Genomic DNA, 23,130 nt, shown 5'->3' with positions numbered 1-23,130 from the left:
TCCTGCCCAGTTTGCTCTGTGGCTTCCCCCCTGGCTTCCCCACCTCCAGGTTAACACTGCTCCCGTCCTTCCTCCACACCAGCAGCACTCACTACGCTTTCCACGTGATCAAGTTAAGTGGCTCTTCTGTCCAGAAAACATTGCCTTTTCACTGACTGCCACACACACACACACACACACACACACACACACACACACACACACCCCACCCCACCCCACCCCATCCCACACCCAAATCCCTCAAGGAACGTTTACATTCTGACCCCAGCCAATTCTAACATCACCTGTCTCTACTTCCTGCCATGTGACACCAGATTCTCATAACCACACCAGCCTCCTGGCTTCTTTTTTTGTGTCTGGAATGTTACCGACACCCCAAAACCTGCCATCTGTCTTCCTCATCCCTATCTCTCCCTCCCCTCCCACAGCCGAAAGAGGAAGTTCTCCTCTGTGTTACCATAGCACTTAAGTTGTACTTCCGACCTCAGCGATTTTCGTTGTTCACAGGTTTGTTTTCTCTATTGGACTTTGAGCATTTTTAGGGCAGAAATCTTTTGTCCATTCACCTTCACACCCCAGCACCTAGCAAAGGCAAAGTGCTCATTGCAGGTGCTCACAAGTAGTGTTTGAAGGGAGGATAATCATGGAGACAGTTGTTGTCTTTTAAATATTTGATATGCTTTTGGACTAGATATAGACAGCTCTTAATATGTCAATCCTGATAACAAGTTTCCAACATATGTTGGTTTCCTCACCAGCAAAATAAAAATGTTAATCTGGGTTACATAACAATTAATGTGCAAGAAAAATAGTTCGAGTACCAGGAAGCAATCTGGTTAGGAGGTTGGCAGTGTGAATCCAAACTCCTTTTTCAAGCACTTTGAATAAAAACAAGGGGTAGTCTTCCACGATGAAGACCCAGGTTTTGGGTATCTCTTTTTGCCTGGATCTGCTTAGATACAGAAATCGGGGATTGGATTATAGCTCTCCTCCTCCTTTAACTCTAAAATTATATAATTCCAGTGGTTCTACTGAACAAATGTTAAATATTGCACAGAATTTTTTGGGTGCTCCAATTGGCAATCCGAGCTTACACTGAAAGCCCTGCTTATTACCAGTGCTGCAAAGCATATTCAGGAATTCATTTGACTTTGAATAATGGGCGTGCAAACACATTAAGTGATCATTTCCACAACTGTTCTGTTTCTTTAAGAGGCCTCGCTTGTTCAGTTGGAAGATCATTGAACCCAGTGAGGGTCAATAAAAGAATAAAAAGTCACTGGTTAGTGATTTCAGTACAAGGAACTTGATCCCAGCTCAGTATTGGTGTCCATATGCTGCTTACAACCAGAGGGGGAGTGTTTGATCCTCAGCAGCTTGCCCTTCCTCAGGATGGCTTCTGGAAGACTAATCAAGCTCCTGGCTTTTGAACTTCTTGAGTTTGCTGCTTTCTCCATTCCCACGCTCGTGATTGTGGAACAGTTTGCCACTGCCTATCAAAGCAGAGAGGGCAGCCCCGAGAAAACGCATTATTGGCTGATTGTTTCCTCTTCAATCGCCTATGTGGCTTTGGTAACTCTACTGATTTGGGTTCCCATAAAAGTTTTCTTATACAAGAAGCATCACCTTTCCAAAAAAATTAAAGGATGGTAAGTAAAAGCGTTCTAAAGCAGGGGAGCTCTGTGATGCTTTCAAAGATACTTTCTCAGGTACTACAGGTAAGGATGTTAGCATAGCACAAATGTACATAATGTATGCGCATTATGATTAGTGAGAAGTAATTAGTACCATTTCTATAAATGTGTTGATATTATGGTATCTTCCTTTAAAAAAAAGGGGGGGGGGCATTTTTCCTGACTGATAGCAACATGTTACATGTGTTTATAAGCTTGCAGTTAGCATGAGTCTGATATCCTGAGTACTAAATGTTGGACCTAATTCTTCTGTACACTGAACTGCATAAAGTTAACACAGTTAATTTATAGAAATCATAATCGTAAGATTATAACATAGAATTTTACTTTTGTGCAAAACAAAGTAATGTCTATTCTGAAATGTTTATATTGCATTGTTTTGCAGGTCTAAAGCATCCTTTGACTCTTAACCAACTGAGATTTTTAAGCAACTAGTCTCTTTACTCAGATTTAAAAAATAATACTTTACTATGTTAGTAAATTCTGTTTCCCTGGTGTGTGTGGGGGGGGGAGGGGGGGAACTGCTTCAATAATAATATAGAAATATTTTAAATAAATTAAGATTTAATGTTGGTTCAGCAGTAATTTGATGACCATATCACCTATATGGATTAAGTACAAATAATCTCTGGTACTAATATATTTTTCCTTTTAGAGCTTCAGATCTGATTTTTACTCATCTGAGATTTTTTTGTTTTCTTTGCTTCATTAAACCTTCTTTCATACTGATCTTTTATTTATTTATTTATTTTAAAGATTTTATTTATTCGTATGACAGAGAGAGGGAGAGCACAACAGGGGGAGGGGCAGAGAGAGAGGGAGAAGCAGGCTCCTGCTGAGCAGGGAGCCTGATTTAGGTCTCCATCCCAAGACCTTGGGATCATGACCTGAGCCAAAGGCAGACGCTTAACCGACTGAGCCACCCAGGCATCCCTCATACTGATCTTTTATTTTAAAGTAAAAAAACATCAACACATTTGAAAAGCAAGCAGCTGGGAATTTTAACAAGGGCAGAAATGTAAAAGTCATAGAGACAGCAGTCTAGTTGTATCAGGAGGGTACAGAAGGGGAAAACTGAAGTGTGGAGTTCACAGGTGTTCTCTGGGTGCCTATTCTAGATGTGGTTTCACGAACCTTGCCAGGGGACTTTCAGTTCCCTGAGGGCAAATATATTGAAGGGTTTCTGGAAATAAACCATTTGGTTGACACTGCATTTATGAATGGGGTTTAGGGATTTTCCAAACCTTGACCCAAAGTCTCAGGATTACCTATGGAGTAGGTTTGGAGCTGAGCTGGGCCCTTCACTCCTCACAGCACCTAGAAGTTACTTTGATGGTTCAGGACTCCTGGCTGGGCTGGGAGTTTTGAGGGAAGGATGGAATATCCAAATAACTGTAGAAACCATTGGTTTACTCCAGCCCAGAAAGGCACTCCATATATTTTTTTACATTGACTCAAATCTCTGGGACTCTAAGTTCTGAATATCATTCAGGCAGCAAACCTGCCATATGAGTTATCATCATCATCATTAAGTTATAACTGCTTCTTTACCGATCATGTATGTGCTCAGAGATTTACATGTGAATTTCATTTCCTTCTATACTACCTTGTAAAGTAGGTATTTTCCTGAGTTCATCATTATTATTCCCAAGAGGAAATTTATGATTAGAGAGGTTATGCAACTTCCCTGGTCATTTAACTAGTGAGTGAGAGGACCAGACTTTGGACCTCCATCCATCTGACTCCATAATCGGTACTTCTAACCACTCTCCTAATCTGTGTCTTTGAATGACAAGATCCCAATCTGCTGGGGTAAATTGAGGGTAAGGAAGAGAGTAGTCTTTCATTTCTACTCCCCAGTACACATTTTGTTTTACAAGTCTGGTCCATGTCTTCCCCTTGTGCTAATGAGTCTTGGGCTGTGTCACAGTTATATGTTCCAGTGAATTCTTTGGGGAAATACTCTTCTGGTCTTTCATTTTCTTTGTAGGTGTGACTGGCCACAGGTGTTCTTAAATAATATACGATAGGTTGTTTAGTTTTAGTGCAACTGTGAAACTGTTTCCTCATGGCCTCCTTCGTGAGCACTGTCATATTGCTATCTCTTACTGGCATAGAAGAGAAGAGTTACCTAGCACTATTCTAGAAACTTTACACATTCTGTACTATTAAAATTAAGCTTTATGACAGCCTGGCAAGCTATGTGCTAGTGTTCTCATTTTAGGGATAAAGAAACAGAAACTCTAACAAGTGATCAACTTTGTCAGGTAATAAATTCATAAGTGGTGGAGCTGGGATTTTAAGCCCAGATTGGTCTGAATCTGTGCTCTTTCCTTTATCTTGTGTAACTTTTCCTTTATTTTTTTTCTGTCTTTGAATGCCAAGTGTATTTCAAGATCAACGCAACTCTTTTGGTGTCATTAAGATATATTCCCTCCAAAGATGTATATTTGGATATTCTATATGATTCTCAACATTGTGTATATGGATATTTTAATATATGTGGTAAGGCAGAGTGTTTATCTTAATTGCTAGATGAAGATGATGCAAAAACAATTGGTATTATAGAAGGTAGGGATTGAAATAATGATTTTTAAAGAATGCTTAAATAGTTGTTTACACAAAATCTTAAAGATCCTTAGCATTCACAGATAGATTGTTATGAGCCTATTTGAGGACATCCCTGTAAGTTCATGATGGCATTATTAACCCCATGAAGCTGGTATTCAGTAGAGAATGAGTCATACAGCTAGTAAAGAGTGTGCCCTGGCCATACAGCTGAGAGGTACAGACCTAAGTTCAAATCTCAGCTTTGACATTGACTGTGAGGATTTGTGTGTTAATTAAGTTCTTTGAATCTTAATTTTCTCATGAGCGTAACAGGGACAACCATATCTTTTTCATTTGAGTGCTGTTTTAAGAAACTGAATAAAATTATGCACATAAAGTTCTAAGCATAATGCCTGGCACGTAGTATGGATTCAATGAATATTATTGTTATTACCTCAGGCTGAATTTATTATTTCCATTTAAGACATGATCTTGTTTAGGGCCGCCTGGGTGGCTTGGATAAGTGTCCAACTCTTGATTTTGGCTCAGATCGTGATCTCAGTGTTGTGAGACTGAGCCCTGTGTGGAGCCTGCGTATGATTCTCTGAGCTCAGTGTGGAGCCTGCTTAAGATTCTCTCTCTTCTTCTGCCCCTCCCCACCCTGTGCACTCTCTCTAATTAAAAAAACCAAATAAATAAATAAATAAAACATGATCTTGTTTAATCCTCAGAATGACTCTGAGAAGTGAGGATGAAGAAAATTATATGCTAAAAGTGATATTCGTTGAATTTGGAAAACCTTGTAGGTCTCTTTTATCCTTTGAGAAAAATGAAGGCCAATATAGTGATATCATGAATATCTCATAAAGTATTTGGCACTTATACAGTGCTTCTATGTTTTATTTTTTCACTTGACCTGCATGCCAGTGTTGTGAAGTTGACCAAGTGGATATAATTCCTATTTTGTAAGGGAGGAAACAATGCCAGAGATCTTAAGACATGCACACTAAATCAACAGTAGAGTCTCAACTTTAATCCAGTGCTCTTTCCTTTACTCTTGTGAAACACCTCCTCATTCTCTTTAGAATGATTGTTCCTTTTTAGAGATGCCTGTCATAATTCATAATAGACTAGGGAGATGGTTGAGGAATGAGGAAAAGCTATTTATATACACACCAAATTGTATATCCCAGTAAATAAGAGAAATCCCTTTCCTGGGATATCAGTGAATGAGTGAAACCACTGAGCTACAAGACTAGTCTGCAACTGGAGCCTATCTCAATGAAGAGAGTACCTGGGGATAGGATAATAATGGAGGATTTGTGGGGATTCCCAGAATGCCTTGGGACCCAGGGCTGCATTTCAGGAATTCTCTCATCTTTCAGAGTACAATTACTTAAATCATGACATGTCATGAATTCCAGGCAGTGCCATGTTTGAAACATGCCAACATTTTGGACTGCATTCTACTTGCTTAAGTTCTTAGCCTATTAGACATGATTTGCTGTTGATTTGTTTAAGATAGTGGTAGTAATAGTAGTAGTAGTTGTAGTCATAGTAAAATAAGAGAAGTACTTATTGAAAGCTCTTCAATAGTAGCACTATGTACCAAACATCGTGGTAAACACATTGCCTGTATTATTTTAGTTAATTCTTTGACCTTTATCTTTTTATTTTTTTTAAAGATTTATTTATTTGACAGAGAGAGACACAGCAAGAGAGGGAACACAAGCAGGCTTCCCGCCGAACAGGGAGCCCGATGCGGGGCTCGATCCCAGGACCCTGGGACCATGACCTGAGCTGAAGGCAGTCGCTTAATGACTGAGCCACCCAGGTGCCCCAATTCTCTGACCTTTATATGTAAGTAAACACTTACAGTGTTCATCTTACAAATGAGGAAATTGGGGCACAGAAATTACAAGACCACACAGCCAGTGTGCTGTGGAGCCATCACTGACGATGGGGTGTTCTGTCTCCAGAGCCTGGTCTCTTGAGCACCTTACTATTCCACAGTGGCATACACAAGTCATGTGCACAGTGGTAATAATGCCTGGGCACTGCTGGACAGGCTGGTTAAACTGAAGGAAGGTAGAGGTTGCTCTTTTCAGACCTGGGAAGGTCATCAGTAAGTTACCATGAACTCAACACTGGTGCTTAAGTTACTTCTTCCCAGAGCACTCCTCTTTCTTTCAGTGGATCTGTCCATCTTCTATTCATTTGCAAGAATTTTGTGATACTTGACTATAGGCTTTTTCTTCCTTGCCCCACCATACCCAGTAAATCAAGAATATATTTACTTTTGCTTTTCTCTCCCACCTTGTGCAATAAGTCACCAGATTCCATTAATTCTTCCTCTTTCATCTCTCTTGCATCACCTCTTTGTTCTCCATGACTGTTAACCTCACCCCGGTTAGGCACTAATTTCCAGGGCCATCATACATGGACATGGTTCCCCAAATTTTCCTGTGTTCAAATCCACTATCAGATTATTTATCCTGGTTGTTTTGCTCAAGGAAGCATGAAGAACATTTTATTAACTAATGCTGTGGCTCTGATAACCTTCACCAGCTGGTGTCCTTGTCTTTTGCTTCTTCTCCCCACAGCCCCCCCACTCCTTTACAGTCTTTGTTGACAGAATAATAATCTTCTTGAAAAATGTTCTCTGCACATTAGTCCTGCCCCTTAAAAATCTAATCTCCCTCTTGCTTGTACAATGGTATTGACATTATACCACAGAATCCTAAAGCTAGAAGGCACCTTAGAGTTCTTCTCCTGTGCTATTTCTCACAATACAGATAGACAATGGACCTCTGATTTTAAGGGGAATGCACTAGTTTTTGTGTCTCTCATTCTGAGAATAGTCTTCCTTATTTCTGTATATGAAAATAAAATCTGCCACCATGAAAGTTCCTCCCCATCTTCTTCAGACTTCGTGTCCTCTGCCCTCCCTTTATATGCCAGTGAATTTGGCCATGGCCAGGAGCTCTACCCAATTCTCTAGGAACCCCCCCCCCCTTCCTTTTAAGTAGGCTCCATGTCTAGCATGGAGCCCAGTGTGGGGCTTAAACTGACAACCCTGAGATCAAGACCTGAACTGAGGTAAAGAGTTGGATGCTTGGGGCACCTGGGTGGCTCAGTCGGTTAAACGACTGCCTTCAGCTCAGGTCATGATCTCAGGATCCTGGGATCAAGCCCTGCATCAGGCTCCCTGCTCGGCAGGAAGCCTGCTTCTCCCTCTCCCACTCCCCCTGCTTGTGTTCCCTCTCTTGCTGTGTCTCTCTCTGTCAAATAAATAAATAAAATCTTTAAAAAAAAAAAAGAGTTGGATGCTTAACCGACTGAGCCACCCCGGTGCCCCCCCCACTTCCCCTTTTTATTGCTTTGCAAGTGTTCTCATTGGCTCAAAATATAAACTGCCACTTATATGATGGTGGTTCCCAAAACTGTGTCTCTGGGGGTGACTTTCCTCTGAGTGACATCAGTGACCTCAGAGGAAAGTGTATATATTAAAGTATTTCTAATATTAAAAGTAGTTACATCACTCTGCCATCTCAAGCGCTCTGCTAAGTCTTCTATGGTGTGCAGGTTTCATCAGGTATTCTTGTTCTATAATTTCTGGACCTTTTACCCTTTTGGATATTTCCTTGGGATGATGGCTGAGTTGTTAATGTTCAGGTGATCTCATTGATACTCTGATGTCCTATGGATACAGCTGTCAACTTCAGCTCTTGGTGTGATGTATTGACTTCAACTACAGCTGTGTCACTTTCATCACTGAGGGTGTGACTTCTCGAAAAACTTGCTGTCATTGCAGTTACCTCATCTTGTGCTTAGGCAACTTCCACGAGCCTGTAAGTGCCATAAAGTCAGAGTGTGTCTTACGTGGCCTTCCATCCCAGGACAGAGTGTAGTTCACACATTTAACAACATTTTAGATGAATGGGTGAATGGATGAATGCAGAGCTTGGCTTATAGTATGAGCTCACTGGGCTTAGTGTCAAGTAGGAGGGTTATTTTTTGTTGGGAAGTTAATGGCAGATTGTGGGAAGTCTTGAAAGACAAGGAAGGGAACTTGGACTTGAAGAGCTAAATGATAGAGAATGTGTATGAGTTTCTGAGCATAGAGTGGTTTCCCACATTATCTGACCTGTTCCACTCACCGTGCTTTGTCTGTGAAAAATCTCAGGGCCAGAATTCTTGCTGCACAAATATGAATCGTTAACTCACCATGGCTGAGCTCAGAAGTAGGCCTTTGTAGGCCTACTTCTCGGGGAGTCCTTCTTTCTAATTTACTCCAGATGCCCACAGAGCTCTCCTGGTAGTGCCCTGACTCATCCTTCCATCTGGAACTTACACCATGTCCACAAGTACTTCTCCTCAGCAGTTCTCTACTCTGGTTACAGCCTTACACTAGTCTTAGCATAAGTACACCTTCAAAGATGTGTCTGTCTATGGGATTTCCAACATAAATTTCATTGTGTGAATTTCCTAGAATTGCTGTTACCAAGTACCACAAACTTGGGAGCTTAAACAATAGAAATGTACTATCCCCTAATTCTGGAGACTAAAAATCTAAGATCAAGGTGTTGGTTGGTTCCTTCTGAGGGCTGTGAGGGAGAATCTGTTCCAGGCCTCTCTTCCAGCTTCTGGGGGTTTGCTGGTACTCTTCAGCTTTCCTTAGCATATTGATGCATTACCCTGATCTCTTCATCATCACATGGTGTTCTCCCCGTGTCTCCTCACATAGTCTTCCCTCTGTGTATGTCTGTCTCCAAATTTTCCCTTTTTGTAAGGACACCAGTCACATTGGATTAGGGCCCACCCTGTTGACCTAATTTTAACTTATTACCTCTGGAAAGACACTCTTTCCAATACACTCACATTCTGAGGTCCTGGGGGTTCGGACTTCAACATGTCTCTTTTGGGGGAACATACTTCAACCCATGACAGTCTACCCTCCGGCTCTCCCCAAAATTTATGTCCTTCTCACATGCAAAGTAGATTCACTGAAATCTAACAGGGCAAATGTCACTAAATTTTAAGGCTTGAGAATAATCCTCTGTGGCTGGACACTGTGTCCTCTGGGTGTATCAGGCGCTGGGGGCTCCATCCTTTTCCTGGCCTCCACGTCCGAGGAGGAAACCTCTGGGCCCATGGTGGCAGTGATGGCCTCTTGGGCCTCTAAAGCACTGTCAGAGTCATTCTTCCCTTTTCTTGAAGGATAATACATGTTCACGGCCAAATAGCTCTAGCAGCCCACTTCCTGCCTCTTGAATCCCAGAAGGCTAATAGCTTTCCTTCCTTTTGTCCCATCTCTGTCCCCTTTTTGTCCAAGCTGACTGTCAGTGGCAGTATTTCTGTTGAGATAGCTGATTGGATTCACAGGCCACACCCTTAGTATCCTCTCTAGAACATGCTCTCTCTTTTTTTTTTAGAGATTTTGTTTGAGAGAGAGATAGAGACAGTATGAATGGGGTGGAGGAGCAGAGGGAGAGGGAGAAGCAGACTCCCCACTGTGTAGGGAGCCCGACGTGGGGCTCGATCCCAGGACCCTGGGATCATGACCTGAGCCAGAGGCAGATGCTTAACCGACTGAGCCACCCAGATGCCCCTCTCATTTTTTACAATATGGATAGACTGAAATTTCCAAATATTCAAGTTCCGGTTCCCTTTTGCTTAACAATTCCTTCTTCAATTTCTCTCTCTCCTCTTGGATTTTGCTCTAAGCAGCAAGGAGAAACCAGGCAGTGCCTTCAGTGCTTTGCATAGAAATCTCAGTTAAGTATCGGAGTTCATCAACTGTTAAGTTCCACTCTCTACCCAGCAGAACACAGTTCCACCAAGTGTTCTGCCACTTTATAGAAAGGATCACCTTTCCTCCAGTTTCCAATAACATGGTCCTGAGTGCTGCCTGAGACTTCACCAGAAACACCTTTAACATTCGTATTTGTAGCATTTCTGTTCATGACAATGTGCGTACTGTCTAGGGTTGATAGAGGCTTTCTCTGCAGCTCTCCTCTTTCCTTTCTGAGCTTCCACCAGAATCTTCTGTAACACCCATGTTTTTCTAACAGTCTAGCCTTTCCCTATCACCAATCTTCAGACTCTTCCAGATAACCCATTACCCCCTTCCAAGCTGCTTCCACATTTTTAGGTATTTGTTACAGGGGTACCCCACCTCCTTACAGCACAATCTGCATTTGTTTTGTAGGGTGGCCATAACAAAGAACTTCTAAGTGGGTTTCTTAACAACAGACATGTATTGTCTGCCCGTTCTGGAGGCTAGAAGTCTTGAGATCACTGTGTTGGTTGGTTCCTTCTGAGGGCTGGTGGTTCGCTGGCACTCCAGCATACCTTGCCTTAGAGATGCATCACCCTGCTTGATCTCTGCCTTCATCATCATGTGGTGTCTCACTATGTTGCTTCACATAACCTTTCATCTGTACATTCTCCAAAATTTCCCACTTTATAAGGGCACCAGTCACATTGGATTGGGGGCCACCTAATGACCTCATTTTAACTTACTACCTCTAGAAAGACCCTATTGCCAAATGAGATTACATTGTAAGGTACCAGGAGTTGGAACATCAACATATCTTTGCGGGGGAGGAGAACAGAATTTAACCCACACAACACTTATTAATAAATTATAAACACATGTTAGCAGTAAGTCAAGATTTTTAAATACAAATTATCATTATTTCTGGTTACATAAAACACAGAACTTGGATTAGAAACAGGTTACATCTTTATTTTCACTAACCTTTAATTGAAAGCTATCATTTCTTTCCATTTTGAATGTTGGTAACAAACCACAGTAGTATTACCAGAACCTGTAATTTCATTACATAGGTCTTTTCATATCACATTGCAGGTACTTCCTATTATGGTTTATGAATGATTTCAGTTTCCACTAGATCTTGAGTACTCCACAGGAAATAAGAAGAGAATGTGTTCATAGATAGGGACATATATTACTATATCAAAATTTTAAAAGAATTTGGATAACTGTATTTCAACATAATTGCTTTGTTTTGTTTTTAAAAATTATGTTTTGAGAAAGGCCCGTAGGATTTACCAGGTTCCCAGAAGTTTCACTGCTACAAAAATGGTTCAAAAACATTGTGCTAGCCAGTGGAGATAATGTAGTGAAACCACTGAGATAAGTTTTCTGCTTCCATGGAACTTAGTTTGGGGGATTGGCAAAGAAGAATGTGTAAAATGGTAAACAAGAAATAATCAGCAGAATTTCAGATAGTCATAGGGCTGTAAATTTATATAATTTGGATGACAGTGGGTGTCAGACATGGAAGATCTGGGAGTAAAAGGAGTAGCCAGTATGCAATTTGAAGGTGGGGTGAGGTTGCTGTGATCATGAAATAACTTAGAAGGCCATAATGGCTGGAGTTAAGTGGTTTTTGGGAGAGAGGAAGGCCATTCTAAATGAGAACGAGTAGGAGAAAGAAGAGAAACCACATCATATAGAACATGTAGGCTAGAGTAATAGGTTCCAGTTTTATTCTAATTCCATTACTCATGTATCAGAGATTTTTAAAAATTATGTAAAATGCACAAATGTGTGTGTTTTTTGAAAAATACACATAACATAAAATTGACCATCTTAACCATTTCTAAGCGTATAGATCAGTGGCATTAAGTCCATTCACACTGTTGTGCGGTCACCAACCGTCCATCCATAGACCTCTTTTCATCTTGCAAAACTGAAACTTTGTCTTCACCAAACACGAACTCTCCATTCACCCCACCCCTCATCATTGGAGATTTTTGAGCAGGGCAGTGATAAGATGTGTTTTACATTTTAAAAATATAACTGTTTGCTCTGTGGAGAAAACACTGCTAGGCAAGAATAGAAACACTAACAGGAAATCGGTTAGGAAGTCAGATGAGAGATGACAGCGGATGAGCTACAGTGTTAGCAAAGGATGGATTGGAAATGTGTTTTCAGTAAATCTACTTGCAGTAAACCAGACAGCATTTGACGATAATCAGAACAGGTTTGGAGAAGGTTGTGGAGTCTTTTTCAGGCATGTTGAATCTGGATTGCCTATGAGACATCCAAGTGGAGGTAACAAACAGAATTGGGCATACAAGCCCAGAATCAGGAATATTTATATATATATAATATTGATTTTGATTTTTCAGAAAAGACATTTAGAGATTGTATACCAAGAATGACTTCAAGTGAAAACATTTGGATATTTCTTACTTGAACCAAAAAAATCATATATATATATATATATATACACATACACACACACACACACACATATAATTTATATCTTATATATCATATTATTATATTTTGTATAATTTCTATATCAATATATATTTTATATATAATAATTTATATAAATATTTATATAACATATAAATAATATATAATATTTGGAAGTCATGGATAAGTGGGTGGTATTTAAAACCATGGGATTGGCTTAGATAATTGAGGGAGAAAATATAGATAGAGAAGAGCAATGGGAGTAATCCCTGGAGCACTCCTGTCTATTTTTGAGCACAAGTTGAGAAGAAGAGGGCTCCATGAAGGCTCTAGCTAGTCTTAGAGAACCAGGTGCTGCAGGAACCTAGATCTGGGCTCAGAAAAGGAGGCAAAGCTACCCTTTAAAAGCCCCATTGTACCTCTGGTTTTAGCAGGTCATATTGGGTCTGGTTGGGAGAGGTGTCTACCCTGCCCTCTAATTTATGTCTATACCTAGAAGGCTGGGATCGACGGAAACATGGTAGTACCAAGGAGAAATCCTTAGTTATTTGAAAGAGTTCAACACTTTTTGTACTTAGAAACACATTATCATATAAATGTAATTAGTAAAATGTGTAATTAGTGAAATGAATATTTAAGGAAAGAGGAGGTAAGTATTTCATTATACAAAAGCTTTGAGTATATTTTGTCTTACCATAAATTAATGATGCTAAATATATATTTTAATTCTTTCGGTCGTATTTTATGTATTATATATGTATTATATAACAATAACTATTTGATTAATTGATCATGTAAGGTTTAAGAAGTGGTCCAAAAAACAAATGTGAAAATTTATGTGATTTTTATTTTTATTTATTTATTTATTTATTTATTTATTTATTTATTTATTTATTTATTTTTTAAAGATTTTATTCATTTATTTGACAGAGAGAGAGATAGTGAGAGCAGGAACACCAGCAGGGGGAGCGAAGGACAGGGAGAAGCAGGCTCCCCACTCAGCAGGGAGCCCGATGTGGGGCTCGATCCCAGGACTCTGGGATCATGACCTGAGCTGAAGGCAGATGCTTAACGACTGAGCCACCCAGGCGCCCCATGTGATTTTTATATATCATATATATGTATATATACATACATATATGTGTGATTTTTATATATATGCGATAGACATAAAATTTTATATCTTTGTGTATATAATATATATGTGATATATGTGATTTTATATATGTATATATATGATATATAAAATCACACATTTCATTTTATATATATTTATATATATATAATTTTTTTGGTTCAAGTAAGAAATATCCAAATGTTTTCACTTGAAGTCACTCTTGGTATACAATCTCTAAATGTCTTTTTTGCAAAATCAATTTTAGACATAGGATATAATATAATACTTAAGAAAGTCATGTTTTGTTTTGTTTTTTTCAGTTGGTCACTGGAGCCAAAACTCTTGGGCAGGATTCCAAATAATAATGAAAATGTTGAATGTCACTTGTCTTGTCTTGCACAGAAATGCTCTTAGAAGTCCATGGTTTGCTAGTTATTTGGAAATCTCTCACCCCTTTGTTCTAGAAAAATATTCCGGTTTTTGTGTGTGTTGCCCTTTGCCATACTCAAACATTTGGGAAATGGAAATAAGGAAGCAGTAGTTTCTTAGAAAAACTATAGATGAATGGAACAGGAACTGCAAAATTAGCAAAATGTAACAGGAACTGTTGATCTGGTACATTATTGCTTTTGCTTATTTTTTTTCTCCTTTGCTAGGAGACCTGTTATGATGATGTGTGTTATACTCACCACACTTCCCAGCTTCAGCTTTTCTATCGCAATGACCGAGGTATGGAATTTTTATTTCTTTTGATGCAAGATTTTGAGATTTTAAAATTTCCTCTGTTACTGGAATTTGATAGAACAGTGTGCCTGAAAATTTTCTTAAAGTTTATTTTATCTAATCTTTTTCCAAGTTATAATGTATATATTTAAAGTACTAAGATCATTGTTACCTCTGCAATTGTGAAGGAAGGTCTAGCAGCCAATTAAAAAAAAATGCCTTCTGTGTTTGTGTGTGAGAGACAGGAATGTTAATTTCAAAATAATAAAAAAGCAAGGAATTTGAAAGTAGACCCACATTTGTTTCTTTTAACTAGATGTCTTTTGAGTGTCCTCAGTCCTGAACAATATCCAAAGGAACAACCACTCATTCTAAAACCTTTGATAATGTATCCATTGGCAAAGCATTTGCACATGATATTTGTTTGAAAATAAACTTGACTTTATGTTTTGACTTAATGAAGCTTCAAAAGGACTCTGATAGATGAGCATCTACAGGACAGGAATATTATAGGCAGAACTTTTAGGTTGTGAGAATTTTATTGTCTAAAAAAGGTTCAAAGAAGAATGCCCTATTAACCTTATTAATTTGGATGATGCTGTGAAAGATAATTTTCACTTCCCCAAAGTGAGTGACCTAAATTACTTTATATTTCATAGATGAAATATGTTGAATAGATACTTATTAAGTGCATATTACATGCCAGGCCGTGTGTTAGGTACTGGGATAAAACACTCAGGAAATTTGATGGAGTCTCTGGCCTTCAGTAATAATTTATCAACAGTAGAGAGAAAAATAAACAGGCAATCAGAATAGTTATGCTAGGCTTAGTGAAAGAAGTGAGTACTGGGTAGTGTATGATATCATTAGAAATACATGGTTGTTGGAATATGTCCTAGATGCTACATTAGGACAATATATGAATGTGTTAGAATAACCTCAGAAGGCTCCACAGAGGTACTTTCCATCAAACAACAATATGTGAATATTTTTATCTAGATTTATCTTTTTCTCTTCCCTCCTCCCCAAAGACTTTGTAAAGCACTTGGGAGGTCCCCAAGACCCTTAAAAATTCAGTTTACAACCTGTTAAGGAACCCTATTATCATAAAGTGATGGTGTATTTGTAGTTTGATTGACCTTTTGGGGGCAAAAAGAACCTTTTTGGTTCTTTTCTATTATGTCCTTATCCACTGTTGCACATTTTTTCCTTCTTTAATTTTTCACTCAAATATAACACACAAACAGAAATGTGTACAAAGCACAAGGTATACAATATTAATGAAATAGCACAGAGCAAAACCCTGTGTAAACACTACTGAGGTCAAAAAATAACTTTGCCAGCTCCCAAAAAGCCACCCCCATGTTTTTTTGCAATGACAACATTTCCCTCCTCCTCAAAGGTAACTTCTGTCTTAACTTCTAATGCCATATATTGGTTTGTCTGGTTTTGAATCTTTCATAAAAGGAAATACAATTATATATATATATATATATATATATAATATCTATCTATCTATCTATCTATCTATCTATCTATCTATCTATCTATCTATCTATCTTCTATTTATCTACCTAATCTATGTCTGGCTTCTTTTATTCAAAAGTGTGATTCATTCGAGTTTTTGTGTACAACTGTATTCCATTCATTTTTATTCTGTAGAGTATTTCTTATTATGAATATATTACAGTTTACATTTCTGCTTTTGATGCCCACCTTCAGTTGTGTCTGGTTTTGGTTATTACAAATAATGCTGCTGTGAACATCTTTGAATGTGTCTATTGATGCACATAGGCAAGAATTTCAGTTGGTTAAATATGCAGGAGTATAATCGAGGGGTCATAAGATATTCAAATGTTCAACTGTAGCAGAAGATGCCAGTTTTCCAAAGAGATTCTACTAATTTAGACTTCACACTGGCAGAGAATGAGCATACCTATTGTTCCACATCCTCGCTAGCCTTACCTTGTAAGTCTTTTAGCCATTCCGATGGGTATATTCTTGAATCTCATTGTAGTTTTACATTGCATTTCACCAATAATTAATGAAATTGGGTGTTTTCTCATCTTGCCAATTTTTTCCTATTGTGTTATTTATCTTTTTGGAGTTGATTCAGAAGTTATTTATATATTCAGATTTCAAGCCCTTTGTTGATCATATGTATTGCAAATATATTCACACTTTGTGACAATACTTTTCATGCCATTTTTGAATGAAGAGTTCTTAATTTAAAAACAGTGCAGTTTATCAGTCTCTTTTTTTCATGGATAATAATTTTGGTAACTTGAAAAGACTTTGTCATACTGTGAATCTGAACTTCAAAGACCTGTAGATGTCCTCCTATATTATATTTTGGAGCCTGTATTATTTTACATCCTCTTCTGGATTCACAGTCCATTTGAAACTAATTTTTGTATATGTTGTGTAGTGGGGAGTCTGTTTTTCCCCCCAATTAATGTCTAATGGACTGAGCACTATTTATTAAAAAGTCTGTCTTTCCACATTTCTCTGTGGTGCTGCTTTTGTTGTAAATCAGGCGTGTATATATACATGTCTATTTCAAGCCTTGTTTTGTCCACTGCCTACTTTTATATACCTCTACCAACATCACATTGATTTAATTCTTCTAGCTGTAGAATAGCTCTTTATAGCCAAAAGAGTAAATCTTTATATCTTTTTCATCTAAATGTCTTGCCCTCTGTAGTTCTATATGGGTTTTAAAGTCCGCTTGTCATTTTCCACAAAAACTTTGAATTTTGATTGAGGTTGCATTGAATGGTATCATTTTTTAAAATTGCATTTTCGCTTTATTGGTATTTAGAAATAATTTATCTATTTTGGGGAGATTTTCCCCATGTACAATTATGTAGTCTATGGAAATATATATATATATGTGGAATAATTATATATATATATATGTATATATATATATATATATATATGAACAGTGTTTCTTTCTTTCTCTTCCCTCATTATACCAGCTAGGACCTCTAGTACGATGCTGAATAGAATTGGTCATGGTGGCACCTTTGTCTTCTTCTTGATCTCAGAGGAAAAACTCAACATATCACCACTTATATGATGCTTGCCATAGGTTTTTTTGTAGATACCTTAATCAGATGAAGGAAGTATCCCAAAACCTGCCTGGGTTTACCTGGGCTCTCCCTTCTTGGAAAACCCTGAACTCCATCCAATATCTGTCCCCCTCATTCTCTGACCTAAGGACTCCCAAAAGCTCTGCTTAGCAGAAGAGTTGGAAGAAATTGCACATCCCACCATTACCAGGAGCCTGCCATTGTATTTTTGTGTGTATTTACCAAGCTCTATCTTGAACTGAAAGCTCTTCCACTGATAGGAATCTTTGTTACATCTTTACAAATTGTTCAAAAGCTTATGGGGTTGAACACCTGAAAATCTGGAAATCATCCTTCTAGTCTTTTAGCAAATGTCTTTATAATTAATTTATTGCTACTTTCAGACTATTAAAAGAATTTTAAATAAAGAAAGCACAAAAATATAATTCTTCTAAATGGTTTTCTGAAAACAGGTTCAAAAAAATATTAATGGTCCTGTGGATATCTTACCTGATAATTTACCTGACCTGCCAGTTTCTCTGGTTCTGACTTCCTTGATTGTGGTTGATATTATTGAAAAACTCAGGATATATCCTCTTAGAGGGCGGCTAAAGAGTAAGTATTCTTTTAAATATAAATATTTTTAGAAGTTTGACAGATTGTTCACCTTTCTGTCACCCTGTTACCTGTTGACATGTTTAATGATACCCTTTCTGACAGCTAACATTATAGTTAGAAGATCAGAAATGAAGATATCTAAATATAGTTATTTTAAAACCTACTTTGATAGGCAGTTATTCTTATTTGTATTTTGGTAGTACTGATAAATGAATAAACTTACCAAATATTTAATACCAAAAACTTTAATGTTTACTCTAACAAGAAAATTATCTAAGTAAATTATTATAGATTTATATTTTTCAGGAACGCTCTTAAAACCTTAAGTTTAGATAAATAAATAGTTTAGGTTTAGATACCTTTGATACAGAAATTAATGTGACTACTGCAGTTATGTCTTAGAGAATTATGTGTTTTTAATTGTGGATTGTCAAAAAGCTAACAATCACACTAACAAAACCAAGATGTGCCACAAATACTCTTCCAAAGGGATTAGTCAAAACTAAATTTAGGTTGGCCTTAAAAAAAGGAAAAAGGTATTATGCTAATTGAATATTATGATTGGTCTTAAATTTTCTCAACTTTCACTTAATTTCATGTGATAGTATCTGTGTTTAATTTATAGTAAATATATGCGATAGTTCTTGTATGACTAAGAGTTTATATTTGAAATGGGTAGGTTTTGTCTAATCACTTCCTGGTGGAGTGGAGGGGTTAGATTGAGTGAGTCACTGGGGAATGCTTTACAGTAATAGGGATGACTACTACAGCCAGGAAGGAAAAGACTAGAGAATCATGTATGGATCATGAGCCACCAGCCTTCCAGTCACTCTTACTCCTCAAATTTGAAAAATAAAACCAAGTTGGGAGGCCACCAGGAAATCTGAGACTCTGAGTTTCAAGTTTTGCACTCTGTCCTCAGGTAGGAAATGACGGTTGTGATGTTTAACAACGCAGGGTACGAGGTAGGAAAGATGGTAGCTAGTGGCCATCTTTTGAGGACAGGGTATCCTCAAGTTATATCTGCCTTCCAGAGCCAAGTGTATTTGTCTCAGACTGAGGAGATTTGGGGATTGTCACATCCTTTGCTCCTTCTCTAGACTCTTCCTTGATGCAACCCTGTTTTGAAATTGGATTGTTTTTGATAATGCTGTACCTTCCCTGTTAATGTGGACATTCTGTTTACTTTCTTAGTGAAAATTCTCTTTCTAAAAAATACACATGTATATTTTTGGGAATAAGTTATTGGCATCTTATATTTTAAGTGATGAGTTGGATTGTCAAAGGGGCATTTTCCCCGTATCCAGCAATGATGATGACACTCAGAATTGAAATAAGAAAACCCCAAAGAAGTCAGTCTTGGAGACAAGACTTGAGAACATCTTGCACAACTGCTTTTTCTTATTTGAAAAGCCTTCTTCTTGAGCTTCTCTGCCCAAACTTGGGAGAGTTAATATCTGGTTTAATAGCTCTACCATTTGATTAAATCATGCTTTAAAAAAAAACTAGCATTCCCTCAAAATACCTTTGCAAATATTAATTTATGTCAATTTAATTTTTTGCAAGCTTTTGAATATGCATACTAACAAAATAGATTATGTGAATTTTGAATGTATGGCATATTCTCATTCTCTGGAATTTAATACATAAATTCATAAACATATAAGTTATAGTACATAAATCTGAACATAAGCCAGTATGCTAAAAATATGCTGTCACTGCATGTGGTACTTCAGAATCCAAGAAGTACAGTAGGAGTGGGTGGTGACTAAGCTTTAGAAACATTTGGCTCCCTTTAAAAAATGTTAGGAAATGGAATATATTCTGTTCTGTGCTCTATCCAGAGAGTTTGAAATGCCTACCCATCAGCTTGTAGCAGTTATGACCTTCTACTTGAAGAAACTAAGGTCATCTACAATGTTTGGATTTCTGGACACTCTCGTGCTATCTCAACCATCCCAATTCTAAGCTAGAAAAGCTTGATCTTTGTGTAGCTCCTCCTTTTCTATAATTTTAAATAAAAGTTATTCTATATAAAAAAATATGCTTATGCTTAAAGCAATCCACACTGGATCAAGGAGTCCTTTCCGCTAACTTTCCATTACCAGTTGAAACATCTCAGTATCAAGCGATTACTATGTCATAACATCCAAGCGCATCATTTCACATAGCCTGAGCCTCACAAGGGAATATTTTCTGATACACAGATCCCTGAGGCACAGCCGCCTCACAGATGTATGTCGTACCTAATAATGTCACGTCCCAGCCATGGGAACAAATAATAGGAATACAATATATAGCCTGAATGTCCCCAGCTCTTACTAGTGTGTGGGTCCTGAGGAGCACACTTTGATATTTCTATTTGAATTTTGCTAGCTCAGTCCCAACCAATGAATGACTGGACCTCCATCCCTCTTCCTCTTCCATATTGTTCCCTCTCCCGTTTTTTTTTTAAGCCAGACCCAAGGTGATCTCCTGTGGTCTCATTTGTTGGTCCAGACTGCTAAGTATTCCATTGCTCCTGCTTTTTTTTCAGTCATCATTCTCACGCACAAACAACCTGGCATATGCTATTTGTCCACCACTCTCGGACTGACTCTCCTCTAAATGCTTGTACTGCTGTTATTTGCTTCTGGGATATTGTTTGATGTTCTCTTGGTGCTTTAGACTGATTGCCTTTCTTCTGACATTTGGAATACTGACTTCCCTCCACAGAGATCTACTTGTTTAGAGAGCTCCCAAACAGAACAATAGATTTTCTTTTGGGAACACAAGACTTTTATGCCCAGAATGTATATGTTCCAACAGATTGGCTGGGATTCGACAAGTTCAAGTAATGGCCATCCCACTCCAGTGGAAATCACCATTTCCCCTCCTATCACTAGTTCTCGTGGCTGATTCTGGTAGAGCCAGACTCCTTCTTCTCTTGAGGTAGTTTTTTTTTTTTTTCCCATGGGATCTCAGTTTCCTTACATCAGCCTTACCTATATTGTCTGAACCCCAAATCATGGTCACCATTAGACCCCCCTGCCCCCACATAGATTCCTTAACTTTCATAAAAGCCAGTAATGCAAACAGACCCACAAAGAAGTCCATGGTTAGGATGCAGATTTTCAGTTCTACCTACAAGGACTCACTTGAATAGCATAAGCCTAGCTCAGGCGCCACATTACAAGTGGTATAACAGCGTATAATAGTTAAAGTACTATGGGGCGACACGTGAAGGAATACTTCATTTAATCTAGGGTGTTGGAGGTCAGAAAAATCTAAAGGGAATATCTGGGATTTGTAGGAGTTTAGGCAGGCATGGTAAAGAAAGCTTTCTACATGGAAAGGAAGATTGGGCCTCAAGAAATCTAGGTATACATGTAATAAATGTGCAAAAATAACCAGTTGGATTTCATACTCTGAATGGAGAAACCTATTGCTGGAATGGAAGTTGCCTTATTAAAACCAACTTTTGTTTGTTTCTCAAATAGTGAATTTGGAAACCTACAAAGTTGCTTTGTAGGGGGGTGTGGGCAGAAAGGGGAGGCTTAACTGGAGTCACTGGTTGCCCCAATTCCTACTTGAACCAGATCAATACAACATTTGTCTGTTTAGGAGCTGATATTTTATGTAAGATTTCATTTGGAAAAAAAAAAAAAAAAGAATGGTTCTTCTGCTAACTGTCTAGAAACCATTAACCCAGGACCTCATTTAGATTCATAGGCTTTGGCTTTCTCTAAGGCAGTACCATAACTCAGGTGGCCAATTCTCGGCCTCTCCAGCCCATGGCTTCCTGGGAATCTTGACACTTCACCCCCAAAGGACAAAGTGTACCCTCATCCGAGGTGTTGTGACTTCCGTTGCTCTGGGATGTGATACAATACAACAATACAACACACTAAAATGCACTACAATACAGCATTGCAGGTAGAGCGGGCTCATCAGGGTAGAGCACACACAGGTTTTGAGGCTCAACATATAAAAACCAGATAAAATTTTTAACATTCCATTTCGAACTGTTTTATTTCTAATGTTTTGTTTTCCCAAAATAATACATATTCATTTAAAAAGATTGTCAAATAAACATAAGCGAAAAAGAAGAAAATGGAAATCAACCATGATCTTGTAGACTAGAGATTTAGAACTGATAACATCTTCGTGGACATACTTCACTTAAGGAAACCTATTTTGTATCTTTTTTCCTAACAGTTTGTGGTGGATATCATTCTTATTATTGTATCTTCTTCAGTACATGGTTTTTATTGGTTGAATAATATTCCGTTATACTAACAAACCCTAACTTATTTAACCATGATTCATTAACTAACTGCTGTTGTTGGACAACTAGATTCTTTTCCAGTTTTTAACTATAAAAGCACTATTGTTAGGACTCTTGTGCAGAAGTAAAAAGGGTTGCAGAAAAAAGGAGAAGGATGTGGTGAGAATGAGCAGGGGAGGCAAGCCATGTGTGGAGCGCACATGCATGGATGGTAGAGGTGGTCAGTGTCTGCAGGACCCTGTGCTATGTATGAGAGTTAGAAGCCACTTGTAGGTGACTGGCCAAGCAGTGGCCAGGGACAGAGAGAGTTAATGGCCACTGGATGACAGCCGAATGATACCAGGAGGATGACCACAGAGTGTCCTCGGAAGACCCTGAGCATCTGCACATGCCCAGACTCCTTGGCAACAACACTTGCCAGAAGAAATGGGACTATTATGGACTGGCTGCACATGCAGACAAATACAGAGGGGGTCATTCATAGGGGATTGTACAAACGGGATAGCAAGATGGTTTGGCTGCATTGGGGATATCTGCACAGTCAGAGACGACTTGCTAGAGGTGAGATCAACAGGATATTTGAGTGGAAAACATCAGAGCTCTGCAGAGGAGGTGGTTTCCACTGTCACATCAGTCAGAAGTGCCAGGTATGATGTTGGCAGTGTAAGGTTTTCAAATAAATCTGCTCTCAGTGGCCTTAGTCCAGTTCTTACTGTGTAGTCTCTTTAATACCCAGAGACTGGGGCCAAGTGCTGCCAGATCTTAACAACATAGATGATTACTTCTTTATGTTAAATGCCTAGATGTACAATTTCTGGCTCCAAGTATATGCAAGCTTTTAAGGTTTTTGA

At 38.3% G+C, this 23,130-nt stretch overlaps 1 protein-coding gene across 1 annotated transcript in view; it reads left to right on the top strand.

Moving 5' to 3' along the window:
- The first annotated feature begins 226 nt into the window (after positions 1-226).
- The window catches only part of TMEM236 (transmembrane protein 236), a 35,663-nt gene continuing 12,759 nt past the window's right edge, over positions 227-23,130 (top strand). The window contains exons 1-3 of the mRNA XM_035021541.1: positions 227-1,649; positions 14,254-14,326; positions 17,868-18,009. Coding sequence (XP_034877432.1) covers positions 1,393-1,649; positions 14,254-14,326; positions 17,868-18,009 — 472 coding nt within the window. The 5' untranslated portion in view covers positions 227-1,392. The remainder of the gene's footprint in view (positions 1,650-14,253; positions 14,327-17,867; positions 18,010-23,130) is intronic.

The sequence above is a fragment of the Mirounga leonina genome, unplaced genomic scaffold (genome assembly GCF_011800145.1).
Source record: "Mirounga leonina isolate KUSES-001 unplaced genomic scaffold, KU_Mleo_1.0 Mir_175, whole genome shotgun sequence".
Lineage (NCBI taxonomy): Eukaryota > Metazoa > Chordata > Mammalia > Carnivora > Phocidae > Mirounga > Mirounga leonina.
This window is presented reverse-complemented; position numbering and strand designations above follow the sequence as displayed.